Genomic DNA, 25,461 nt, shown 5'->3' with positions numbered 1-25,461 from the left:
CATGATTCAACAGCTAGTAGCAGCAATAACCTTTGACAGAATTGTTTTCTTGTGTGATGTTATCAGTCTCCAACTTTCTTTACAACATTGCTTCAGTTTATTGAGGTTTGTAAAGCTCCCCTCACAGCATTTCAATCAGGTTGAGGCCTGGGCCTTGAATGAACCATTGCAGCACTGTGATCGTTTTCTTTGTCAGTCAATCTGCTGTAGATTTGCTGCTGTGTTTGAGATCATTATTGATCATCCTGTTGTATGACCCAATTTCAGCCAAGTTTGAACTGCCTCACATTGGACAGCAAAATATTTTGGAATACATAATAGTTCACGGTCGACTCAATGACTGCTAGTTATCGAGGTCCTGTGGCTGCAAAACAAGTCCAAATCATCAGCTCATGATGCTGTTTATTGTGACCAAAACGTCTCTACTTTGGTCTCATCTGTCCAAAAGACATTGTTCCAGAAGTCTTGGGGTTTGTTCAGCTTACCTTTGCAAACCAAAGCCGTGTTATTTTTTTTTAGAGAGAAGAGTCTTTCTCCTGCAACCCTTCCAAACAAGCCATACTTGTTTGTGCTTTTTTTTTTTTTTTTCACACAAAAACTGACAACAGACACTCCAGCACAGCATGGCAGGTCATTGTACCCCCTCTTCCCCAAAACACACTACATCTGACTTTATATACCTTATGATACTTGATACTATGTAATTATCTTACCCATAATAAATCTGAGGAATCTTATCCATATATCAGAAAAACAGAATCTTATATTTTGGCTTGCATAAACTCATAAGTATAGTCATTAGTTCAATTCTATCATCACAACAAGGTTTAACTTTATTTTTCCAGGCCCTCATTGAGAAATCCCACATGGGTCAACCCTCCCAATGCCTTACTAAGTCCGGTTGGAAGAACAAATCGATCTCTATGAGAAGCCAAAGTCGGGCTGTGTACCATTCTGTCGTCATTATCGAAGAATCAAATATTTCCTGTCTCACCATTTCAAGATAGTTGTTTGTCACCATCATGTGTTCCTTTTTGTCCTTATCTCTAAAACAAAGCCTATATTCTCATATTAACTTCATCATTTCATAATCTGTATATATTCATGTGGTATTTACAGTTGGGATGTATCTATGAAGGGCACCATCGCCTCACAGCGAGAGGGTTCCTGGTTCAAATCCCGGCTGGGGCCTTTCTGTGCGGAGTTTGTGTGTTCTTCCCGTGTACGCGTGGGTTCTCTGGGTCCTGCAGCTTCCTCCCGCCATCCAAAAAACATGAATATTAGGTTGATTGGTGACCTCTAAATTGTCCCTCGGAGTGAGTGTGAGCGTGGACAGCTCGTAGCGGTGTGATCAAGTGAACCAGGCAATCATTTTCAAGTTCTTTTTAGTATTTAGCAAAATTAGAAACCCAACAGAAACAAGACAACGAACAGAACTTAGGCAAAAACCAAAAGCCACACCTCAGACTTCCGAGAGTCTCAGGTGATGTCATTTTAGCTCTTGATACCGCTGTTTTCACTTGTGAGACCTCCCTTCTCTGTTGCTGTATTTCCAGCACAGCTCTGGACAGACTTATTTGCCAGATTTGAGACGGAACATTTTCAGTGTCAACAGTTTCTCATCCTCTTTTCTGTCATCCCTGCAAATTTTCACCTGAGAGCCCGTCATCACTGTTATATCACCCCTCTACAAAAGCAAAGTGGGCAACAGATGGCAATTTTGACCTGCAAGCACCATTCAAAGTGACTCAGCAACACTTGACATCCCACTTGTAAAGTGTAATACGTGTGTTTTTATTGTTCTGTTTAAGGAGCGTTTTTGCCGGTATATGCACGCCGTTTTCTTTATTTGAATCTCCTTTATCTCTACTTTTTTTTTTCTTTTAGCAGAAAGGAAACAGAGGCATTAACTTGCTTTGACTATACAGTATTTGTTTTTGACTTGTAGGACCAGAAAATGCAGGAAGACCCTGACACGACCCTCACCACAGAACTGTGGGTAAGCTGAATGACGGTAAACAGATCACACATCTGAACAACACATGATCGAGCTATTATTGTATTCACCTCCTGTGAGGGTGAATCTATTGTCCAATCATTCGGTGTCTGATTGCACTAGAACTTAGTGATGCTGGTAATGGCTTTAACACTGTGTATTAAGATTAAATCTGTTTTTAAGGGAAGTTATTAACAACCAGGGGTTTATACTGCAGTTTCCTCTAAGTGTACCGTAATAATCTAAACTTTAAGCGTATAGTGGGGTTTGAGCTTGAGTCCCCATCAAGAGGAGGCAGAGATGTGCATTTTCTTTCAGACACAATTAAAGAAAGAGTCAACTCTGTACCTTGTTTACTGATCTGACCTTTTTCAGGTTCATAGTTGAGTGTAGCTCACCAACGCTTTGGGGGAGAAGGGGGAGAAGTTTGTTCATGCTTTGAGTCTGCCGAACTGGTCGAAAAGTTTCTCTTCTGCACAGTCGCTTCCTGTTTTTACCAGCCGGCCTGAACTGAGCTCACAAACACATGTTGTATTCTTCACAACACTAGATGACAATCTGGCAGATCGTAAGTGCTGTAAGTTTAATGAAATTCAACAGGAAACCAAGGCTTTCAGAGGTAGTAGACCACCAAGGCTCTGAGTGATTAACACCTGCAAACCAAACTGGATAAAAACAACTGACAGCTGTAGTATACAGTATGTCTTACTCAGAGATAGTCTGGCATTGCATTCAAACATAAAAGAAGCAAAGTTGTGGATCAAATAGCAACTAATTGACATGTTATATGTGGCTGTTGATAGCGGCCCCTTGATTTCCCCTTTCTACATCATTGCTAGTTCTGTGGTTTATGTTGCACTTCCATGAGTGTGGTGTCATTGTTCGCTATCGGTTTGAAAGTTGAAATGTAAGTGGTCTCATTGTCATATGGCATTAAGAAAAAGGAAGGCGTACCTTCCCGTGAAAGTGTTTCACTTTGACAATAGACAATAGTTTTTAGATCTGGAAAGCTCCAAATAAAGGAAGGCCGCCAGAAAAGAAGAAAAAAAAATTCGGGGTCATCTGGAGACTTGGTACAAAACTTCCTGTCACTCTAATTCTAACTGGCTGATATATCGGAAAGTTTTAAGTGAAATATTTGTATCGATCGACTTTTTGTGTGTTTGTTCAAATGTTAATGTCATAAACTTAAATATGGGCGTGGATGCGACGAAAGCTTCTCTCTCATGCAAAAGTCATTATAGTGCTCAAAGTTGTGTTGACTTAACAGATTTTACTAAAAAAAACTGAATTGCTGCTACTGTGTTCTGGGTTGCAGTACTTTAGACATTTGAAGTTTGCAATGATAGAGGGAAGGTAAAAGGGATAAAGCAGCTTCTGTACTTTTTGAGGGATGATTTTTCTGCTAAAAAAATGATTAATCTTTCTAAAGTTGCTGATGACCATGTCTCCTTAGACATCAAAACATTAGATAAAGGCTAGCTGATAAAATTTTCCCTGCTGGCTGAATGTTAGAATCATTTCTTCATTCTCTCATCAGTTAATGGGTTTATCTGTAAAATGTGACACTGAGTGTTAACATTTCTCTGAGCCCAAGGGGATATAATCAGATTGCTGGTTTTATCTGACAAGCGGGTCTTAAAACTTGCCCTTCACCAGCAGCCTATGTCCAGTTTCAGAAGGATTTAAAATATCTGATTGACTTTTTAAATACATATATTATAAACCTGCATCGTTTGACATATATTTGTGATAGATCAACAGTAAAATCCTATATCAATACATCAGTTGCAATGATTAAAAACAACAGTACAGGTAGAACAGCCACAGGCAGGTTCAGTGCTATGTCCTGTTACTTTTGTGCATGTTACCTGTTCTCTAAGTGTTTTAAAACTGTGGTTTTGCCTCTATGCAGAGAGCCTGAATATTTCCAGCACAAGAATCTGAATCCTGAAGACATTCAGTTTGTTCATATGAGCAAAAAAACAACAAAAAAACAATTCCTCACAACTGAGACGCAAAACTCCACAATTACCTCACCGTTTTGTTATAAAGTGAGCTGAATAAGTCTTCTACGTAATTTAGTTGTTTGCAGATGAAGTGTTTAAAGTTGGGTTTGTTCACAGTTTTATTTTTACTCATCTGTAGAACTGGCCGCACTATAATGTTTGGTGAAACAGTTTTAATGATATGATACACTTAAAATGTCCTTATCCTGGTGCACAAGTGCATTAAACTGCTGCTGTGTGCTTAGGCATGACAACTGGTGGGTTTATGCCTGTGTGCACGAGCTACAGTGACAGTCAGACTCCCAGCAGGCCGGGCACAGCTGAGGAGGTGGAGGGCGGGAGTTAACAGGCAGAAAGGTTTCTTTCGCTTTCGCGCGAGTTTGACACTTTGCTGATGGTCCCTTGGCCCGCAGGGACCCGAGAGGCAGCGCGCAGCCGCTCAGTCGCTCAGTCAGCCGGCCTCCGTGCAGCAGCATCACCGCGTGGATGTCACCGCAGCGGACCGAGGCAGGGACACACTTCCCCGCCTCACATGAACCGTGCGTCTGAACAGGTGGACCTCTGAACACTCACACTCACTTGAGCGGATACACTCACGGGGACATTTCGCCGTGATGTGACAGCCTCCATCTTCGCCCCGATAAAACCATGAAGAGATGACCGGATTATAAAGCTGACAGGCGAGTGTGTGCGCCAACAGGTTGGCAAAGCTTTGGCCGTCTTTTTTACTGTATGTAAGTTGTACTCAGACAGCACGTTTAATGCCGGATCTGTTCCTATGTGTGCTTCCTCTGCTGTCATTTCCTATTTTTTTTTTTTTGCCGATTTCAAGTACATTTTGCTCCGCAACACGTCGAAGATCAATGCTCCACTGTTGGTTCATTCAGATACATTTTTTAGAAAGAGACTAAGTCAGCCTGTATGTGCTATTAAAATGCGGAGAAGCAGCTCACACGGCACATGTTTCTCCATCCTTTTACCAAAATCAATTGTGTAGAATTACTTTAAGGCACACAATGAAATTAGTTTCAGTCCTTTTGTACATTTGTGGGAAGCAGAAGCAGATTTCCACACCATCTGTATTTCATGCAGTGTGCATAATTAATTCAGGAAAGTGAAGATTTTTTTGCAGTGTGGTTCACCTTATTTGACCCTTGATGGCTTGATTGTCTGTAAAGGTGAAATTATTATTTAGGCCCGAAGCATTCAACACACACAAATCTCAGTACAAGTTCACCATCAAACATGGTATTTGTTCAACCTAAAAACACAGATGCAAAACGAGTTCCTGTGAGCAGGCACACTCTGCACGGCCTGTCGGATTTCAAACAATAACCGAGTGATGATATATTTCGTATCTATGGTTTTAGGAACAAGCAAGCGTGTCACACATGTTAATGGTGGACCTATTAACCCTGGCCGCGCTTCCTCTGTGTGGACTGTGTGTTCCGATCTGCAGCAGGGGAGCTGACAGTAAATGAGAGGCCATCATCATGCCCCCGGGGAAGTATGGGATGCAGGAGGAGTGGGAGCAGGAGGGAGACCAGGAGATCAACATGGACTTCCTGCTGCCGACCGGGATCTTCCTCAAATTCCCTGTGTCTCGAAACGACACCATCAAAAACATTAAAAAGGTACGTGTCCCCACGCTGCGGTTTATTCATTAATAACCGTCTTCAAGGTCCTTTAAATCCTGGTTGTGATTACGTACGACACATTTCTCATAGCAGGACACTGTGTCTAATAGACTTTAATTGACTGACTGCAGATGGACGGGGGCACTGCTGACCACAGCTGCAAAATGCTGTTGCTACTAACAATGCATTCTCAGTACGCCTTTAGACAAATTAGTTGACTCTATATTTCCCTCAGACATTAAACTAATTGAAACGTGGCGTAGTTCAAACAATGCTCGCTGGTTTTGATGCAACGATGGGGAGAAGAAGCTACAGCTTTGCTCCTTTGTGAATGCAGCCAGCTCTCTGCTGAGGCAGATCTGCTGTGAAGCGTGAGAGTGCCAACAGTTCTGCCACTTCATGCTGTTTGATTCAGCCATGTTAAGTAATCATTCTCTTGGAAGCCTTGAAGATGACTTAAAGATTAAATGCCTCTCCGCTCACGGTAACTCACTGGGAGTTTTTCAAAATGTTCAGAAGCTGTCAGAGTCATTTTCTTAACAGGTTTGTCTTTAAAAATGATAATGCTTGAGGTGATCTGAGTCACTGTTGGAGTGCTATTACATACTGGGACTGTGAGCACACAGCAGGCCTCACCTAAACTTTGTGTATTGCTTTTTTTTTCAGATGGTTTGGAAAAATGCCAGAAGCGAAGCTCTGTTCAGTGGACTGGGTGACCCTGATGGGTATGTCTTCACCTGCATCAACCAGACGGCAGAGAGGGAGGAGCTGGAGGAAGAGTCGAGGCGGATAAGCGATGTGCGGCCTTTCATGTGTGTTCTGAGGCTGGTGGCCAGGGAGGGGGACCGAGTGGAGAAACTCGCCAACACTCAGATCAGCCTGCTCATTGGGAAAGGTAAGCAGCATCCTTATTTCACAAGGCTGGCGTGCTCGCTAGAGTTTCAGTGAGGTTTTTGGTGCTTGGCCGAGGGAGATAAGGAGACTTTAGAGGATGACACAGTGGATGAGAGTGCATTTTTTTAGATCAGCAGAGCTGCGCTGGCCTGGTCGTAGGCATCTGAATCACATCGTAAACACTGGGACATCTCTGAAGGAATAAAACAACAACTCGCGAATAACGTACGCAGTAAAAACTAAAATAGGGCGGCACGGCGGTGTGGTGCTTAGAACTGTCACCTCACAGCTCGAGGGTTCCTAATTTGAATCCCGGCTGGGCCCTTTCTGTGCATGTTCTGCCCGTGTATGTGTGGGTTTTCTCAGAATACACCGGCTCCCCCCCTCCCCCGTCCAAAAATCTTGATTCTAAATTGACCCTAAGAGTGAGTTCAGCGCGCATGGTTGTTTGTCTCTGTGTCGGTCTGTGATAGACTGGTGACCTGTCCAGGGTGTACCTTGTTTGCTTGCTTATTTATTGATTTATTTTTTAAAGTCACCTCTAAGCAAAATAAAATAAAAACACTACTGTACTATTTGATTGTATTTGTGCAAAAAAAAAAAGTTTTAAAAAAAGGAAAAATAAAAAAACACAGAAAGAGAACCAGTTCAGAGGTGTGGATTTGGTTTCAAAGCTTGTCATGAGCGAACGTCACCGTATGAGTCTTGTGTTGCCTTTCTTTCTACAAACTGTCAGGTCTGCATGAGTTTGAAGGCCAGAAGAACCACGAGGTGAACGAGTTCCGAGCTAGGATGCGAACATTTTGCGAAGAGAAGGCTCAGGAGCGGCAGAATTTGCCATGGCAACGGTGGATTGAGTACAGCTTCCTGTGCAACTTGGAGCCATGCTGCCCTCCTCCACAGTGTGGGAACGTGAAGTCAAAGAACAGCAAGAAGATTTTCATCAATGTCAAGTTTGAGGCTTGCGATGTGAGTTGTTTTGCTGTTGTAGTTGTTATGAGTCATAGTCGAGTTGTTAGTGTTATGGTTTAACGGGGCAGCTGTAGTGAAGCCAATAAAGAGCATGGTAGCTTTGATTGGAAAAACTGTGGTACCCTATGCAGACTAATTGTGGAGGATGCTTTTAAGTACTGTGAGCACCTTTGGAAATCCCCCTCCCACTGCTTAAACACTACACTGAGAACAATACCATTAAGGATCCAGAGACCGTAAAGCTACGCGCTGTATGATTTTCTGTAAAAACCAGCACCTTTGTTTGTAAGATTTTACCCGTGGCTCTTACAGGAGAGCTTCATGCTGCAGCAGGACCCTCAGGACTTCCCAGTGGCGCTGATGAAGAGCGCCCTGAAAAAGAAGGCCACTGTCTTTCGCTCAGTGCGGCAGGAGCCCGAAGACTACACCCTACAGGTCAACGGGAGGTGGGAGTTCATCTACGGGAAACATCCACTCTGCCAGTTCAAAGTGAGTTTCTGCGCTGAAAGAGCAGGAAAAAAAAAAGCCTATTATTTCAGTGTTTTAAGTGTTATTCTCATTCCAACATCAATGGATTTTGTTGGTTTGAGAAGTCGGCTCAACAGAAATCTGTCAAAATGAAATAGAATTTTGATTTACGGCTGCGAATTGATGAATCGCTGTAATTCACAGTTACAAATCCAACGGTTTGACTGCACCCTGAAGGGGTGGATCAGGGCTCGGTCAGTGACTGCACATTTTTATTGAGCAAATTTGCATTTTAAAATCGTCAACTTGGGTGAAATTTAAACGGATTGCAACATCCAATAAATTTTCAATTGTGTTGCTTTGAATTGTGATGAATTACAATGAGTCACAATTAATAGTGAGTGAAATTTCAAGCTACTTATCCGCAGCACCGCTTACAGTAAATGACATGCACAGATATTAAGGCTAAATGCAGCATTGCGGTGGCTATCCTGTTCAGATCAAATTGGGTGTCTCCATGCTTCTTCCTTTAGAGTCTGGAATGGCTGGGTTTGATACGATGTTTCACATTTCGGCGCATTAGGAGGAAAGACAATAACTTACAAGCTGAAGACTTTCGGGTGGCTTCTGTTATATGTTTTAATCCGCTTGAGAATGAAAGGTTTTAGTGTCATGGACAATCCCTTCAAGTGTTTCAGAGGCAGAAAGCGTCAGTTAGATGATAACAAGAGGTGTTGCAGCAAAGTACGGCATAAGAAAGATTTAACGTTAGGTGAACATTGAATGTTGTAAACGATACTAGTGGACCGCAAAATAAAGATGTGAATGTGTTCATGAGCATAGAATGGGCTCTTTTAATGGTCACCTTATGTCTCCATGGTAGCATTAAGTTGTGAGGCACCTTTGCTAGTCTTTCATTTTTACTGCCCGCTGTCATTTTGAGGTGCCATTCAGAAGATTCATTTTTGTTCAGACTAAAGCTGGTCTGTCTTTGTGATATTTTTGTAGCAGGCTGAATTTGTTTTATTCTCACAAGCCTTCTGGAAATGCTGCAGAGAAGCAATTAGCGCAGATGTCACACTACTCGTTTCCAACAGTCACTCTCTTTTGCCACGACGACGCGTGTCGCAGAGCAGCTTGTAGCCTCCATCATTCATGTTCTTCAACTCTTGTGGTTACCTGACTTGTAGAGATTTTTTTTTGCCAGCCAACTACAGTACAAACAAATGAAACCTTCACTGAAGGTTCATTTAAGTTCATTAAGATAGGTTGGCCGAGATCTTGGTCCTTATTTTTTTTATTATTTTTATTTTTTTTAATCTTTCAGCTAAAACTACAACCATGGAAAAAAGCGACGGAGAATGTCATTTTTTTTTATGCCCTGTTTTTTGTTTGTCTGCATGCTGTGAGTTTAGCCCCGAGCTGGAGGTCCATGATAGCAGAAAGGATAGTCAGATCAAAAGTGGTGTCAGACAAGATTTTGGTGGCAGGAGTCTCCACTGTTGATTTTGAAACTCCAGCTACCTGCAAGGGGTGACTCATATCAGTCTAGCAGCCCTGCAGAGAGGAACTGCATCCATCCACACGTAATGAGATTTTGACTGCATTAACCTACAGCAAATGAACAGCCTTCAGGAGTTAGCCAGTGCTATCGGGACACTGGGAAATATCTGTGGGTGAGCTGACTGATGACTGTACCGGAGAACAAAAAAAAAAAGAAACCTTCTCATGTCCCTTCTTGTTGTTTGTCTCTCTCTCATGTTTCCCCTAGTATATTTTCTCCTGTTTGAGAAATGGTCAAAACCCTCAACTCACCATGGTGCACCACTCAACCGTCAGCAAATATCAGGAGGAGCAAGGCAGAATGTGCAGCCAGATGTGCAAGAGTCGCTCTCTGTCCAGACCTCCTCCTCTGCCCGTGAAGAAGGTGAGCGGTTGTCTTTCATTAACTGGACGGCACCTTTTCTTTCTCTTCTTTCTTGGACTTTTGAACGGTTGAAGAAAACGTTGTGCAGCACCGTGTCGATGATTTACACCTTCGGCAGCTTTGCTCAAGTTCACTGTCGCTGAACATACTGTATTTGACACTTTGGAAGTGCACGGGCCAGACAAAAAAAATTGTCAAGGTTTCTAAGCTTTTATCTGAAATGATTCACATTCAAAAATGAGGTGTATGGGAAGCTGAGAACGATAGAATGTTTTAAAACTGACTTCATGAAAGTGACCTGCAGTGCTTTTTTTTAATCAGTTTCTTACAGTTTGTCTCTTTAAAGTGCACTTTGCTGTGGATCCCTCTTTTGACAGGTTTCTAAACAGGATATTGTAGCAACTGTTTCATAACTTAGATTCCAGTGAAAACGATGAATGCAAATTTGATATGAGGATAAGAATTTGAATGTCCTTTTCTTTGACGCCCTACAGCAGAACACCTCCTCTCTCTGGTCCATCAATGAGTCTTTCTACATTCACCTGCTGCAGGGCAGCCGAGTCAATGCAGATGAAGGAATGAAGGTTGGTGTGGTTTGGCGTAGGTTTTTTTTTTTCTCTCTTTGCTGCTCAATGAAATGTGGCATGGACTTGTTTACCAATATTTCAATTTCAGTTGTAGGAACAGTGAAGTTGACATGTAAATGACAGGGAGTCACATGGTCCAGACCGCACGTTTCCCATAATTCATCAAGGCGGTTGGTTAAAACTTCAAAACAGGAAGTGGGGAGGGCCTATCTGGTTTTTACGTCTCACTCTGAGGCCTAAATTCTAAGAAAAAACTTCATGCTCTCTCCTCTTCTCTCGCTCTCAGATGCACTTCTTTTGTCATGGCGCTGCATGCGTTTTGTTACTATTTCAAGTCGGTCTCGGCCTAACTTTAAATATACAACTTGTCAGTGTTTTCTCTGTAATTTTTCTTGTTAAAAAAAAAAAAAAGAAGTAAAAAAAAGTGGTAAATAGACCTACAAATACATAGTTATAGTATTGTGATATAAAAAAAAGTGACAAATGCAAACACGTGTCTGCGTTTGTAATTGTGCTTTACAACTAATGTGTCACTGTTTAACTGGGTTATTACATATAAGTGCACTTCCGGCTGCTGCCTTGAGGCATCATGACTCATGGCTAATTTGCGCTGTCACATAATTATCAGTCACGTCTGCTGTTGGCAGGCAGAGGTTTGAAAGCATACCCACTTATATTTTGCAAATATAGCCTTGGAGTATCTCTACTGAGCCAAAAGGTTGATATTGAGTTAGGATTCTGGCGGGTGTTTATTATATCTGGTGGACATCAAAATGCATTGCAGCCTGTTTACATTCTGAATGTGTAGACCCTTTGACTCATAGCTTGAGTGACACAGGAAGCTCTGAATCATCTATCGCGAAGTCTGTAAATCTTCAACAAACAATCACCCTCACGCAAGTGCTAAACTCTTCAGCTTCCAAACCACATGTCATGCCTTCATCTAATCTCCACTGTGTATGTGTGCTTCCCCTCCAGCTTGTTGTGCAGGCTGGTCTGTTCCACGGCAGTGAGCTGCTCTGTAAGGTGGTGACCAGCTCGGAGGTGACGGTGTGCTCTGAGCCGCTGTGGGATCAGAGGCTGGAGTTTGACATCAACGTGTCCGACCTGCCCCGCATGAGTCGCCTGTGCTTTGCCCTCTATGCGGTCATTGAGAAGGCCAAGAAACCTCGCGGCACCAAGAAAAAGAATAAGAAAGCTGTGAGTCTGTCAGAAACTCGTACAGGTTGTGAGCAGGAGAGTGCCCGGGCTGGTGGGTGTGAATTTGTTGGCAGGCACAAACAGATCTGTTTCCTCTCCGGTGTGTAGTGCATGCAGTCGAATGTGTGCTGTGTGGGTGTGTTTTGCTGTTGCGTCTGGTTGTGCAAGTGTGTTCAGTGGCAAGACTGCGGTTAACATTTCATCCGCTTCAGCTCTTTTATCTGTACATCAGTCCAAGGGAGGAAGGAATTGGTAAAAAATTTCAAGGAATTTTAAATTTGTCTTCAGTGTCACCATTACACACACACACACACACACACTCCCACGCATTGAAGATTTAACTTTTGAATTGTCAGTGTTAAGACTTACTCTGGGGAAAGTTAGAAAGACCTAAGAACATTTTTGCAGGTGAGTGACCCCTGCAGTGTTTATACATTAACCCCCAGAGTTTGGTTATTTATTGATTTTGTTTTGCTTTTGGATCAGTTGGATTTTATTGAAGCCTTATTTTTTTTTTATGTCAAAAAACCTTTAGCACAGAAGAAGAAAAGCCTTAGCGCCAGCATGCACATTGACAGGCTTTATGCTGCGCTATGTATTTGGCATGCATTTACAGCATCTAAAACTAACAAAGCAAAAATGAGCCAATTTGAATTTTACGCTGTATGGGGGATGGTGGCAGATCATAAGCCATGTCATTCGTATATGACACTGCGACATGTTTTTTCCACCCTCGAGAGAAATTTTCGCAAACAGAAAGGCCATTTGTTCAACGTGAGGCAGCCTTCCAGCCACATTAGCAGCTCTCGATCAGTCAGAGCAACTTCGGTTTCATTACGTATATGAACGGTAAAGAGGTGTACAGCTGAAATGTGGTTGTTTGGAAAGAGACTCTTTCTGTCTTCATTCAGCATTGAGCCTGTGAAGAAGAAAAAAATGGACGGATTAAGACGGATAAATGCAGAGTTTTTGTTTGTGTTGGTCAGCAACACACAAAGCGCAGAAAAAGGCTGTTTCCCCAATGATATCGATGGGATCATCGCCTGTGACACAGAGAAGATGAATCTGTATTGACACGTTATCTTGCAGGTTGTTTTTTTTTTTTTTTTTTTTTCATATCCTGATTGCTGCCACCAGGAGTTTGAATAAGCAGCTGACTTAACTTTCATTCAGCAACAGAGAGCAAAATAAAGATGAAAATCAAAACTCGAAATAACAAGAAGATGCATACAGTATACACTTATGAGTGAAATAAGTTTTAAAGGATCATGAAAAAAAAGTAGAAGTACTAAAAGAAAAAATATTTATTTTCATATCATTTTAACACATTGCCTTTATTCCTGGAGATGAATGTTAATGTCTATTTTGACACCAGTAGAAATAATACATTTAAAACAGTTATTACGTTCAGTACTAAATCATTCAATTGTCAGAAAGTGTGTTTTGATCATGAATTGACGTTTCCCGAGCTGGTCCCAGCCTCCGAATTGTGAGGATTTGATTCTGTTGTCTCTTTCTGAGCTGTTTACCTTTATCTAGCACTGGTTAGTTGTGAGATTTCATACCAATTCTATTCAACTTGGTTGGTTGAATATTAATGAGAAGATAGAACCTAATTAGATTTATGAATGTGCACATTTATAATGCAGATTATTTGAAATTGTAACTGTAAAATGAATTATTTTAAGCCATTAAGTTACGAACGATTGTAATTCATTTGAAATAGTTTCACATTAGTTCAAAACCAATAATGGCAATGTGGTTGTGACACTTAAAGTGGACACAGGCACAAGTTTTAACAAATATTCTTTTTCTTTCTTTTTTTAATTACCCTTTAAGAAACAGCCCTGTCACAAAGCACAGATGTGCTTTGTGTGTTCTACAACATGTAGGACGCCGTCTCATGGATGTACGTTTTTCTTGCTGCTGCTGTTGGAGCGCTGGAGGAGCACAGTTCCCGAAACTGTTCAGCGTAAATGAATAGGATTAAAAACTGTGCTGTCTATCGGTCACCATTAACAAACCTGGCAACATTAAAGGAAACACTAACTCTGATGTGGAGTAGAACAACAACCAAAAAAATTGTGTAGAACTCGTCCAGTCCAATTACCCTTAAAATATAAAAACCTATGTAGAACTTATATATAAATTAACTTCTATATAAATGTATCTAAAACAACTTGTCAAAATGCAGTGATCATTAACTCTGGGTCTCGAATCTTAATGCACATTTGTTCAAACATTGTCATGAAATGATATTGGTAAACTATTTTAAACGTCCTAATGTTGTTCTGATTTGACAGAATCACTCGGTAACTATAATATGACATTTGAGGCGGACTGAGTTCCGTGCACGGCTACAACAACGGGAGTACTACACTGTGCGACTACAGTGTGAAGAGTCTCCTCACACCCACTCAAAGAACAACAACAAATTCCCCTTTTTCTGCAGCTGTGGTCTCAGCATCTTTTGTTTTGACAGCTTTGCAGCGGCTGTGGGCACCGTGTTTGGTCGGACTCCCCGAGCACGGTGCCCAGGTGTGTTTTTAAGGACATCAAGGCCACTTCTGCTTTCTGAGCCACTTCTCTCTTCTGTTGCCCGGAAGAGAAGTCCTGCAGCCAGACGCATGCGAGGCAGACGGAAGTCGAGCTATTTTAGCCGTTTCTTGTTGATCCGCAGCGCCTTTGTTTTTAACTCGATTTCTCAACTTGAGTATGTTCGTTTTGTTTTCAACACGCTGAAGTAACAGAAGTTATTTTTTCTACTCCACTTTTTCTACTCCACTAAAGCACTTTTCTTCACAACTGGGATAAAACATTCTGAAGTCTTAAGAATATTTTCTTCATGCTTTGTGATTTGAATTCAAGCGAACCACTGGAAAAAAGCACGTTTTGAACAAGGGAGGGTTAGCCATTCAGAATGCTTAAGATTAATTGATAAAAAAATGTTTTATCTTTAAGGAATTTCCGGTATATTTTTTTTCAATGTTGCACAAATGAGTTGACAGTGAAACATTTGACCTTTGGGGGGACAATAACTTGAAAAGCTGGTACAGAGCCCTGCATGTGTTTTGGTAGAAATCGTCTCAACTAAATACGCTACCTTTGTAGCATTTATTTTACTGAAAATGATGGAGGCTCAGGAATAAATTTTGAGAACTCAAACATCATTTGCAGGATTTCACAGCTTGCGGGTAGCCAGTGAACCTAATCGTCCTGGCGACTTTTGTCTTTTTAGGATTGTCCGATTGCCTGGGTGAACACGATGGTGTTTGACTACAAGGACCAGCTGAAGACCGGAGAGTTCCTCTTATCCACGTGGCCATCTGTACCTGGTACTTTCTGCCTTCTCTCACATTTCCTCCTCCCAGAAAACACCTCACATAGTCGCAGCATCCTCCTCAACACTCAGCAGCACTCCCTACTGTCTGAAATATCCAGAAAGATATATGGCACCGTAAAAACCTCCCATATTAACACATTTTGAACATGCCGATGCATAAGATGGGCTTCTTAAAATGTCAAAAGACCTGTTTCTCTTCAGAGTCAAAAGTATATTTGTAAGGGGTGGTTGTTAGATGTTTATTATCTTTGGTTGTAGTATAAAGGGATTTATTTGACTTTGTGGTTTGGCAGGCCAGTCAGAGTATTTGTTTTAGACATAGAGATGAAATTGTGCTCACCGAGTGGACAAAAATCCTTGCGAAAACATTTGATTTATGACACGTTTATTACAGATGACAAAAGTGACCTGTTGAACCCGATGGGAACAGTTGAGAAGAACCCCAATGTGGACAGTGCTGCTGGGCTTCTCATCCGCTTCCCAAACATCCGGCCGTACCCTCTTTATTATCCTCCGGTTGCCAAGGTAGTTTTTCCCAAAAATGTTTTTGTCTGGCTAAAACGGTGATTTCTGTCACAGTCAGTCAAAAATCCCTCGTCTGTTTTCAGTTGAGTGACGCGGACAGGAATGGAGATACACTTTTTCCCTCTAAAGACGACGTAAGACTCCCTCAATGCAGCATTTTGTGCAATTTCAGAACTTTAAAAAAAATATATATATACGTTTGTGTACATGAATAGAAGCTGTTTCTTGCTGACCACATAGGTTTTTAACTTTTGCACTGTTCATTTTTCTCCATGTAGTACATGAAACTGAAAGAAATCATGGACAACAAAAACTACACCGAGTTTTTTGAGGATGAGAAAGAGCTTCTGTGGAAGCTCCGCACAGATATCCGCGATTATTATCCGGAAAGTCTGTCCAAGCTGCTCCTCATCACTAAGTGGAATAAGCGTGAGGACGTAGTTCAGGTATGAATGAGAATTATGGAAGAGAATTTCCACTATTGATGTGATTTTTTTTTTTCTTTTCTTTGTTGTTCTTAAGTAATTTGGAAATGTTGGATCAGCACACAAAACATGACTAAAATAAAGTATTCCCAGCGTACAGCAGCATGACGTTAGTCTCTATAAACCTGCATGTTCATGAGTACTTTACATGACATTTACATACTAACGCTACTAATACTTGGTCTATTTGTACTTATTATCCACCATCATCATCGTATGCCATTCTGAACAGTCCAACCAAGAGGGCTGCAGCTTGTAAATCTTTATTATAACAAATTGATTTACTAATTCATTGGCTTACTAACTGATTCATAAGTAAAATGTTAACATCTGCATGCTAACATGCTTACAGGGACAGTGCTATCAGGTTTTATATAGAGGTCCTGCATCATGTTTAGTGTGTTCACCAGCTCAGCTTAGCTTGTTGGCATCCTAACATTAGCTATTTAGCATTAAGGTTGGTGCTGGTTCAGATCAGAACATCATTGTGTTGTGAACTGTTTTGGCAAAAGATGAATGTCTTGCTGTTCAGATATGTTCGTCAAATGTGTCAGTCTTTGATTTGGATGAGTTTAGTGGGGGTTTTTTTATTTTAAAATTTTTATTTTTTAAACCGCTTCGCTGCCGACATGTAGCATCCACTTTCTTTCAAAAACCTCAGAAGGATGATTTTTCTTTCCCCTGTTGGCTCGCTGCACCTTCATAAGAGAAAACTGGTTTGCAAACTTCAGAGGATGATCTCGTAGCTCAAAGTAGCAACATAGCAAATGTCCGCTTTATCCAACCAACAGCCCAGACCTTGAGATGATCAAAACTGCACAAAGGGAATGCAGCAGACATCCCTGAAACTTTCGTATTTGTGCAGGTTGTTCCATTCTGCTACATTCGGTCTTCAACAAAGCTTCACATAATAGTTGATAAGGTCCTCATACCAGTTGGATGTTATTCATTAATTATGAAAAAAAAAAAAAAACTGTTGAGAAGTAAAAAGCACAAATTATCTAAAAGTTCACCTTGATCCTTCAGCACTTTTCAAGACTTTCCATTTTGAACCAAACTCATGCTGGTGCTACAATACAACTCCTTTTATCACCAGAATCAGGAGAATTTAACCCCTGTTGCTTTGAATGCTGGCATAAGATTCTTGTAAATCCATCAAATATTTGTTAAGAATTTTCACACTGGACCAAAGTTATTGTTGGACTGACTGTCAGCAGACCTTGGCTTAAAAACTCCCCATTTTCCCATGATGATTGCAGCAGCCATATTCACAATATGACAGTATTCACTGAGAGCTTCTAGACGTTTTTCTCCCTTTGTTTCTTTTTTTTTTCTTTTTTGTTAGACATATTCTAATCTGCTTAAGAGATTTGTAAGGCTCTTAAAAGTCCTTCTCCTTACACCCTACAGTCTTATCCATTTGAGCTCTTGTAAGGGCTAAGATGCATTTTCAATAAGTTTCATCTTCACAGGGATCTAGTCTTTCACTTCAGAGAAAATGCTGAGAAGAACTTCCCTATAAATTTGTCACTAAGAGCAATTCTTGTACTCTTCTGCTGATCTTTGGGTTGTGTATTTCTAAACGCATAACCAAATCTCAGTTCTACTTATTAGGTTTATTATTCAACAAATTCTATAAACCAGAGAGATGCATCCATTTGAGAAAGAGACATCAACAAATACCATTTTTGCTTGATAAAGGGCTTACAGTTGAGTAACTGTGCGTCACAATACTTGCTTTTCAGCCCTTTCAACTATGTGAAAGTAAAAAAATCAGTACCTTAAAGCTCTCATTACATTTTAACCAAACAAAAGATGGTTTTCATTGTTCTCATTGTGGCACAAAATTCTCATGTCATTCTCCTCAGATGGTGGGTTTACTGATGACCTGGCCCGAACTCCCTGCAATCCAAGCCTTAGAGCTTTTAGACTACAGCTTTCCCGACCCGGCAGTCCGTTCTTTCACTATCAGATGCCTCAGAAAGCTCAGGTACACACATGCTCACTGTGTGTTCATGCTTTAGCTGTGTACACTTTCTGACCTTTCCTGATCTTAGTGCTAACGCCATCACAACATTTCTCTGCACATAGTGATGATGAACTGCTGCACTACTTAATCCAGCTGGTCCAGGTCCTAAAGTACGAGTCCTACCTTGACTGTGACCTCACAACCTTCCTGCTTGAGAGAGCGTTGTCAAACAGAAGGATAGGACACTTTCTGTTTTGGCATCTCAGGTAAAATGCAGGCTAATATAAAGAAATCAGACAAGATCAATTCTCAGGCTTTCGTTTGACTGGTGATTTTGTGTTTATTTCCAGGTCAGAGATCCACGTGGCATCTGTGAGTTTGCGTTTTGGCCTGATCCTGGAGGCGTACTGCAGGGGAAACCTCCACCACATCAAGCTCTTAACCAAACAGGTAATCACACCCTCATTCGCATTGGCATTAAGCCTCTCGATATGTGTGTTTGTCATTCTAAATCTCAACCTGTGGTGCGCAGAACGAGGCTCTGGGCAAAATGAAGGCCCTGAGCGACATTGTCAAGTCGGGCTCCCGGAAGATGACAGTGGAGGACTTGAAGCTGTGCATCAGACAGGAGTCTTATCTGGAGGCCCTATCGGACCTACTGTCACCACTTAACCCCAGCATCATCCTCACCGAGATCTGGTTAGTGCCAAAAATTCATGCAAACGCACAGAACATAACTCTTATGTCATATTGGAATTTTTTGATCTCCCTGATTGGATTGTAGGGGCAAAGTTTGGATCCATTCTGGGTTTATTTAATTAAAAAAATGTATTCTTCATATCGACAAAGTATACTTTTATAGGTACAGGACGACTGGACATTATGTTGTGTATGTATGTGATTTTGAATCATGCCCTTTCAAATCTTAGATTATTTCTCTCCCCAACAGATGATAATGAACTGATGTGCTAGTGTTTGCTCCCACTACAGCATGAACCTGTTCATACCTCTGAAAAGTGGTCATTTAAGAGCAAAGACAAAGAGTTTAGTCTTTGCCTTTTGACGCAGTGTTTATACTGAATATCAGCGCACAAGGGACAATAGTCAATGATGCTTAAATATTTAAGAAGTCAAAATGTTACATTTCAATGTTTTGAATAAAAGAATCGCTCAGTATTTTGTAACCATAAAAAAAAAAAAAGTAATTGTCCTCTGCCTTTGAATCTGACCAAAAGATCACATGTTTATTATGTTTGCTTCTGCTGTTTCAGTGCAGATAAGTGCAGATTTATGGACTCCAAAATGAAGCCACTCTGGCTGATGTACAAGAGCCTCTCTGAAGAAGACATGGTGGGCATCATCTTCAAAAACGGAGATGGTGAGATATAAAAGAATCTGAATGTATTGCTTCACACATACACAGTGTCAATATAGCAGCTGTGGTCTACTTTAGTTTAGCATAAAAGGAAAGCTGAAAGGTTCAAATATTGTCTTGCACATAAGAATATGTAGCAAAGATCAGCATAACTAAAGGGATCAAACTCAAAAATGGGAAGGATTAGAAGTCAAACAACACTGGGGTGAAAGTTAGGATAACATTGATTTATTTCCTTTATCTTGTCCGGTTACTTTTAGATCTTCGACAAGACATGTTGACTCTGCAGATGATCCAGCTAATGGAGAATCTATGGAAGAGGGAAGGTCTCGATCTCAGGTGGGGCCTGCTTTTTGCAGCACTTCTTCATTTTGAACAAAGAGGGCTTCTTCATTAACCAGCTTCCATTTCACCCGCACTCACAGGATGATTCCTTACGGCTGCTTGTCTACTGGGAACAAAATGGGGCTCATTGAGATAGTGAAGAACTCCGACACCATTGCCAACATCCAGCGCAACAGCAGTAACAGTGCAGCTACTGCCGCCTTCAACAAGGATGCCTTGCTCAACTGGCTCAAATCTAAGAATCCTGGGTGAGTATGTTGAACTGTGACACAATGGTAACTCTTAGAAGCCTCAAAATGTCATCTTATACCATGATGATTCTGTATTGATCTCTCTGGATACAATGACCCTCTGTAACAACCGGCCACTTGCTCTGTTATTTCTGCACCAAAGCACTGTTTTAAGCAGCACAGAAGCCACACAACAGCAGTGGGATGTGCAAATCCACCCATGCAGCTCGGTCACTGGCAAAATTGCCCCAGTTCTACATAGGGGAATCCCCAATGCTCCAAAGACGGCACTGATGTGAACTCTTTCAGTTGCAAACATTAGACTAGCTCAAGCCATCATGTCATCTTGTGAATTGTATTCACCTTGAAAATAGAGAAATCTTCAGGTAAACATGCAGTCGTCTCTTGTTTTCTTTTGTGCTACCTCAATTAAGTTATGGGGGGGGGGGGGAGTAACGTACTTGCTATTTTTTGGAGTATAAATGTTAGGTCACACGTTGTGGTGCTGAGTTAGTGTTATTTTTATTTTCCCCACTGAATGGTAAAGTAGGGTGCTAATTTCATCTGTACCACTTCAAAACCTCATAAAGGTTTTACCATAATACCACACGGAATGTGTCACATCTGCTGGGTGACAACGTGTTGATGAACAGTTAATATGATAATGAATTACTTTAATAGGTGAATGCACGCCAATCAGCCACAGCACAAACCCGCCAGGGCATGAACACCAGACCTCAGGGGGTGTCCTGTGGTATCTGGCTTTGCATTGGCAGCAGATCTTTGGTCCAGTAGGTGGGAAACTGCAGTCCCTACAGATCAGCTTTGAGCCTGCGGTGCTTGATAAAGAGGACTGTTTGATATCATGAACCTTTGTATGTTAAGTTGGCAACGCAGACTCAGCTGACTGCACAGCAGAACAGAGAGAGTAATTAGCCTGAAACAAAATGAGTAAAAGCTTAACGCAGTGAGCCCGCTGCACGTCTAGACTGTGAAAGGATGTGACAGTCAATAATTGACCTGCTACAGGAACTCCTCTATGAATGTTTCATAAAATAAGCTGCAGCAGTGAAGACGGGCCGCCTCGAGGCTCTGTGTGTGTTTGTGTGAAATGCTCGTTCCATGACCAGAAGTGTAGATGTACTGTAAAAACAAAACTCACTCATGCTTTACTTCCTTGTTTGTCTGACTTCTTTTTTTTTTTTTTTTTTTTTTTTGTCCCCAGGGACAAACTTGATCAAGCAATAGAAGAGTTCACGCTGTCCTGTGCTGGCTACTGTGTAGCTACGTATGTGCTGGGTATTGGAGATCGTCACAATGACAATATCATGATCAGGGAAACTGGACAGGTCAGGTTTACCACATGTCTGCCCCTCTATGTATGTCACTGCTTAGTGTGGAACATTATTCTTATCTTTGAGATGTGATCCTGATTGTTTGGCAATTATTTCTGAATATCCCTTTTGACATGAAACTCAACAGTAATACTTAGTGGTGAGTTTTGATTGAAGTCGATGGAATATTTTGTTTAAATTAGGTGGTCACGTTGGAGTGAAATCCTGCAGGTGACTCACTGGTTAGTGAGAAATGACTGTGATCAGTGATTCAGAACCTTCTTAATGGGGATTTTAACCTTTGCTACTTAGCTGTTCCACATTGACTTTGGGCATTTCCTGGGCAACTTCAAGCGGAAACTCGGGATCAACAGGGAGCGTGTGCCTTTTATCTTGACATACGACTTTGTCCATGTCATCCAGCAAGGAAGGACAAACAACAGTGAGAAGTTTGAGAGGTACAATGCTGTCACTTTATGACTAACTTGATGCAATTGCAGACTATCCTATAGTTCTGTTGCATTCTTCGGACTCATGGCTGCTTTGGTATCCATGCTGTCAGGTTCAGGGAGTGCTGTGAGCGGGCCTACAAGATCCTGTGTCGAAACGGGACGCTGTTCGTCAACCTCTTCGCTATGATGAAGGCAGCAGGGCTGCCTGAGCTCACCTCTTTCAAAGATATCCAGTATTTAAAGGTACTTCACATTGACAATGCTGCTAGTGATGATTTTGGGTGTCATGGTAAGAATACTCACAGTTGTTTCTTGCTTTCAAAAGGACTCCTTATCTTTGGGCAAATCGGAGGATGAAGCACTGAAGAACTTTAAAGTAAAGTTCAACGAAGCTTTGCGGGAGAGCTGGAAGACAAAGGTCAACTGGATGATGCACTCCTTGTCCAAAGATAATAGACCATGAAGAGCAGTGTACCAGTGAAACCTGCCCAAGATGATTTATTTTAACTTATAGATACAAAAGTGGATGGCATTCAAAGAGAGACATTAGCTAAATGTTTACATGTCACTGGTAAATAAGAACTAAGCAGAGGCATCCAAAGACAATGAAATGATCATGGCACATCATTTCAACACAAAAATGTTCACTCTGTCGTCATTCTCCTGTCTACAAATGGAAAGTCTTTGCCTTGGAGAGATTTCAACCCAGATCATAAAAGCGTTGTTGGTTTGTTGAAATTGCTACTTGAAAAACGCACTGCTCAGACAAAGTATTATGAACCACTGAAACCGAAAGTTCGTCTCGTCGACTGAATTACTCAGCAGGGAGCAGGCTGCAAACAAACTTCTTGATGACTTTAGACGCCGCTCGGTTGCAGAGTGCGATAACAGAGGTGCAGTTTCACCTTAAGACCTTGGTACAGTTTACAATCGTCTATGGCTGTCATTTCCTCTCATTTCTACCACCTCTTTGCTTTTGTGTCTTGAATTTTTTCCCCGTTTTTTATTGTATTTAATTTTGTTATTTCAAAGCACTTGTATAGTCCCGATGGCTATTTTAAAAAAAGATGTTTTGTTTTATTGCTGTAACATTGTGGTTTAATATTGCCTCTAAGTATAATATGTTGCCTCTTGAGTGCCAATACACATGAAGCATTGTAACATTTAGTTTGTTAGCAAATGAGAAAATTATTCATTTTATTTTGAAATGCCACAATACCAGGTTGTGTTGCCTAGCAGAACCTTAAGAAACAGCTAGCAAGCCTTAAAGGAACAATCCGCCTTTTCAACTTTTCTTGCTCAGATGAGAAGTTCAATACGTCTTTCTGTTACATACGATGCAGCATCCAGAAACCTACTGCTTAGCATAGCACAAACACAGAAAAGAGGTGGAGCTGGCTAACCTGGCTCTGAACCAAAGTTTAAAAAAAAAAAAAAACTAATTATCTATCCCTCTAAATGTCACAAGATGTTAATCGGTGAGCTTAGTGTTGCTGGTAGACAGACTCACCATCAGGCTTACAGGTATCCCTGTTGGCTTTATTTCCTTCTAAGCTAAGCAAACCATCTTCTGGCTCTAGCTTCATGTTATCACCCACTCTGAGAGCGGTGTTGATTTAATTTTTCCGATTTTTAGGTCGCGCTGACTCTTCTTTTATGCCACTGGCTGCAGGACAAAGAAATGACCACATTGCTTTTAGGCAAAGGTGTCATGTATGTTTGATCAAAGGAAGAAATACATTTTCAGTTGTTGGTCCAAATAAGACAGTAATAAGTTTGTGGGCTCATAAAAGCTATTAACTTGCATTGTTTTTTTTTGTTTTTTTTCTCATAATGTGCTACTGGTCACGTAGCTGTGTGTGTGTGGATGTATTTGTGTGCCTATGTTCTCTGATATATTTAAGTTGTTGCGCCGTGATCTCTGTTGCATTTTTGACCAGATGTGCCATGAAAGAGATTTCACACGTATGCCATTCACGGCCATACTTTGACATAGCTGATGCAGCACAAAAGTGTTTAAGTGAGCCCCGATGCTTTAAGATTTTGAATGACTTCACATGCTGTATATCCTACTCTATGTCCTGTAACGAAAACTTGAATGGAAGAAAATGTGCTTTCTGCTGCCTCTTTTTATTTTATCGAGCAGTTAAAATGGTCTCTACTCTTTAAATGAGTCTCTGTACAGATGACTTGAGGAAGAGCAAGTGTAGCTGTAGATTGCACAGCACAAAGGTTGGACACCTTAAGCTACTGAAACATCCACTGTGGAATTTAAACATCACTGTCGCTCAGTCTGGGCTCCACGAAACGCTGCTAAGCCACAAGGCTTGGTTACTTTTGCAAATTGTAAAATGTACTGCAGTTGCCTTTTTATTACCTGATTGTAACGTATCTGTCATATGGTACAAATCCTCTCCAGACCTGATTTACAAAAATGCAGCTGAAAGACCTACTGTGTCCCCTCTAAACGTAGCTCTTATGTAGAGCTGTCATTTATCTGCATCCTGTTTTTACATTTGCTTACTCGCTGTTGGGAGGAAAAGATGTGCTCAATAAACTGTTTGCAACCAGGGTGCTTTTTAGGATTCAACTCATTTGGATTCTAGCGTTCTGGGGTTTTATTTTTGTAGAATGGAAAAGGCTGATCAGAACAATAGGTCTTCAGCATTTTCTGTTTTTTGCCTGAGTATCCTCCTGTATTATGAGGCAGAGGTTCTCTGTTCGGATCTGTACGAGTAGTACACACTGAACAGATGCATTTTTACGACTTAAGGAAAAATGTAGAAAATCAAACTGTCCCGTTTTTAGTGTATCATTGCATTTCTGTATCATTTCTGTGCCTTTATCTGTGCAGAGTATTTCTATCTGATCTGGGACACATTCTACAAAATATGTGCTTAAAAAAAAAATCAATACTGCCTAAGAGCCTGAAAATTGTCGCCGTGCAATATAGGCGTTCACCCTTGTCTCTCGTGTACAATGACGTAAAACTCTGAATCTTCTGAGGTTATGTATTGCAGATGAGGAGATTTATTTTGAGAAACATAATTCTTGAATCACAATTTCCCCACACAGTTTTGCAGTGATGAACCCCTCCTCATATCTACTTATGAAAGACTCTTCAGCATTTATTGGATGCTTTCTTTATATCCTGCCATGTTACTGACCTGTAACGAAATGATTTAGTTAGATGTGAAAGGTAACATCACACAACATTTCCTGAACGTTTCAAAAAGTTTCGGCAGTATCAAATTCAATGTATTCAAATTCAACGTTGTGGGCTATAACATTTCTCAGCTTCACCTTTAATGTGCTGTTTTTCCTCCTGTATTAAGTTAAATATGGGATTTAAATTAAAAAAAAAAAAAAAGGTTGTACCTCCAATAAGTGTTGAAGAATTTAGTCTTATATAATGTCAAACATAGGTTCAGATTTTTATTGTTTTTATTTTCCTTTGATACTGGTAAACTCAAAGGAAATAAAAAAAAAATATGTCAGTCTATTTCAGAGTTCATGAATTAATTTGTCAGCCTTCTTATAAGTGATAGTTTCCTCTCAATTATAGTTAATAACTGTAATGAAACAAATAACTATTATCAGTACTCAATTAGGTTTTATGTTCTCTGTATTTACTGATCTGTTTGTTGTTGAGTGATACGGTGAATCCCAAAGGCAGCATGCTGTGGCGGCTGAGCCTGTAGTGCCCCCTGAGG

General features: G+C 40.9%; 1 protein-coding gene across 2 annotated transcripts; it reads left to right on the top strand.

The window, feature by feature from the left end:
* The first annotated feature begins 4,409 nt into the window (after nucleotides 1–4,409).
* Nucleotides 4,410–24,164, top strand: pik3cd (phosphatidylinositol-4,5-bisphosphate 3-kinase, catalytic subunit delta). 2 transcript variants are annotated; one of them, XM_075476546.1, is made up of 23 exons: nucleotides 4,410–4,685; nucleotides 5,465–5,639; nucleotides 6,309–6,537; nucleotides 7,273–7,505; nucleotides 7,821–7,997; nucleotides 9,748–9,903; nucleotides 10,398–10,487; nucleotides 11,469–11,690; nucleotides 14,929–15,025; nucleotides 15,428–15,558; nucleotides 15,642–15,692; nucleotides 15,837–16,004; nucleotides 17,912–18,033; nucleotides 18,135–18,278; nucleotides 18,363–18,462; nucleotides 18,545–18,711; nucleotides 19,284–19,390; nucleotides 19,648–19,726; nucleotides 19,813–19,980; nucleotides 21,188–21,311; nucleotides 21,609–21,754; nucleotides 21,859–21,991; nucleotides 22,074–24,164. In XM_075476546.1, the coding sequence occupies exons 2-23, from the start codon at nucleotides 5,499–5,501 to the stop codon at nucleotides 22,209–22,211; spliced, it is 3,123 nt and encodes a 1,040-aa protein (XP_075332661.1). In that variant the 5' UTR covers nucleotides 4,410–4,685; nucleotides 5,465–5,498; the 3' UTR covers nucleotides 22,212–24,164. The 2 variants fall into 2 exon arrangements, with proteins under 2 accessions (XP_075332661.1, XP_075332662.1); XM_075476547.1 differs by having other exon boundaries at nucleotides 4,410–4,739.
* The last annotated feature ends 1,297 nt before the right edge of the window (nucleotides 24,165–25,461 follow it).

Source organism: Odontesthes bonariensis, chromosome 10, assembly GCF_027942865.1.
Source record: "Odontesthes bonariensis isolate fOdoBon6 chromosome 10, fOdoBon6.hap1, whole genome shotgun sequence".
NCBI lineage: Eukaryota > Metazoa > Chordata > Actinopteri > Atheriniformes > Atherinopsidae > Odontesthes > Odontesthes bonariensis.
This window is presented reverse-complemented; position numbering and strand designations above follow the sequence as displayed.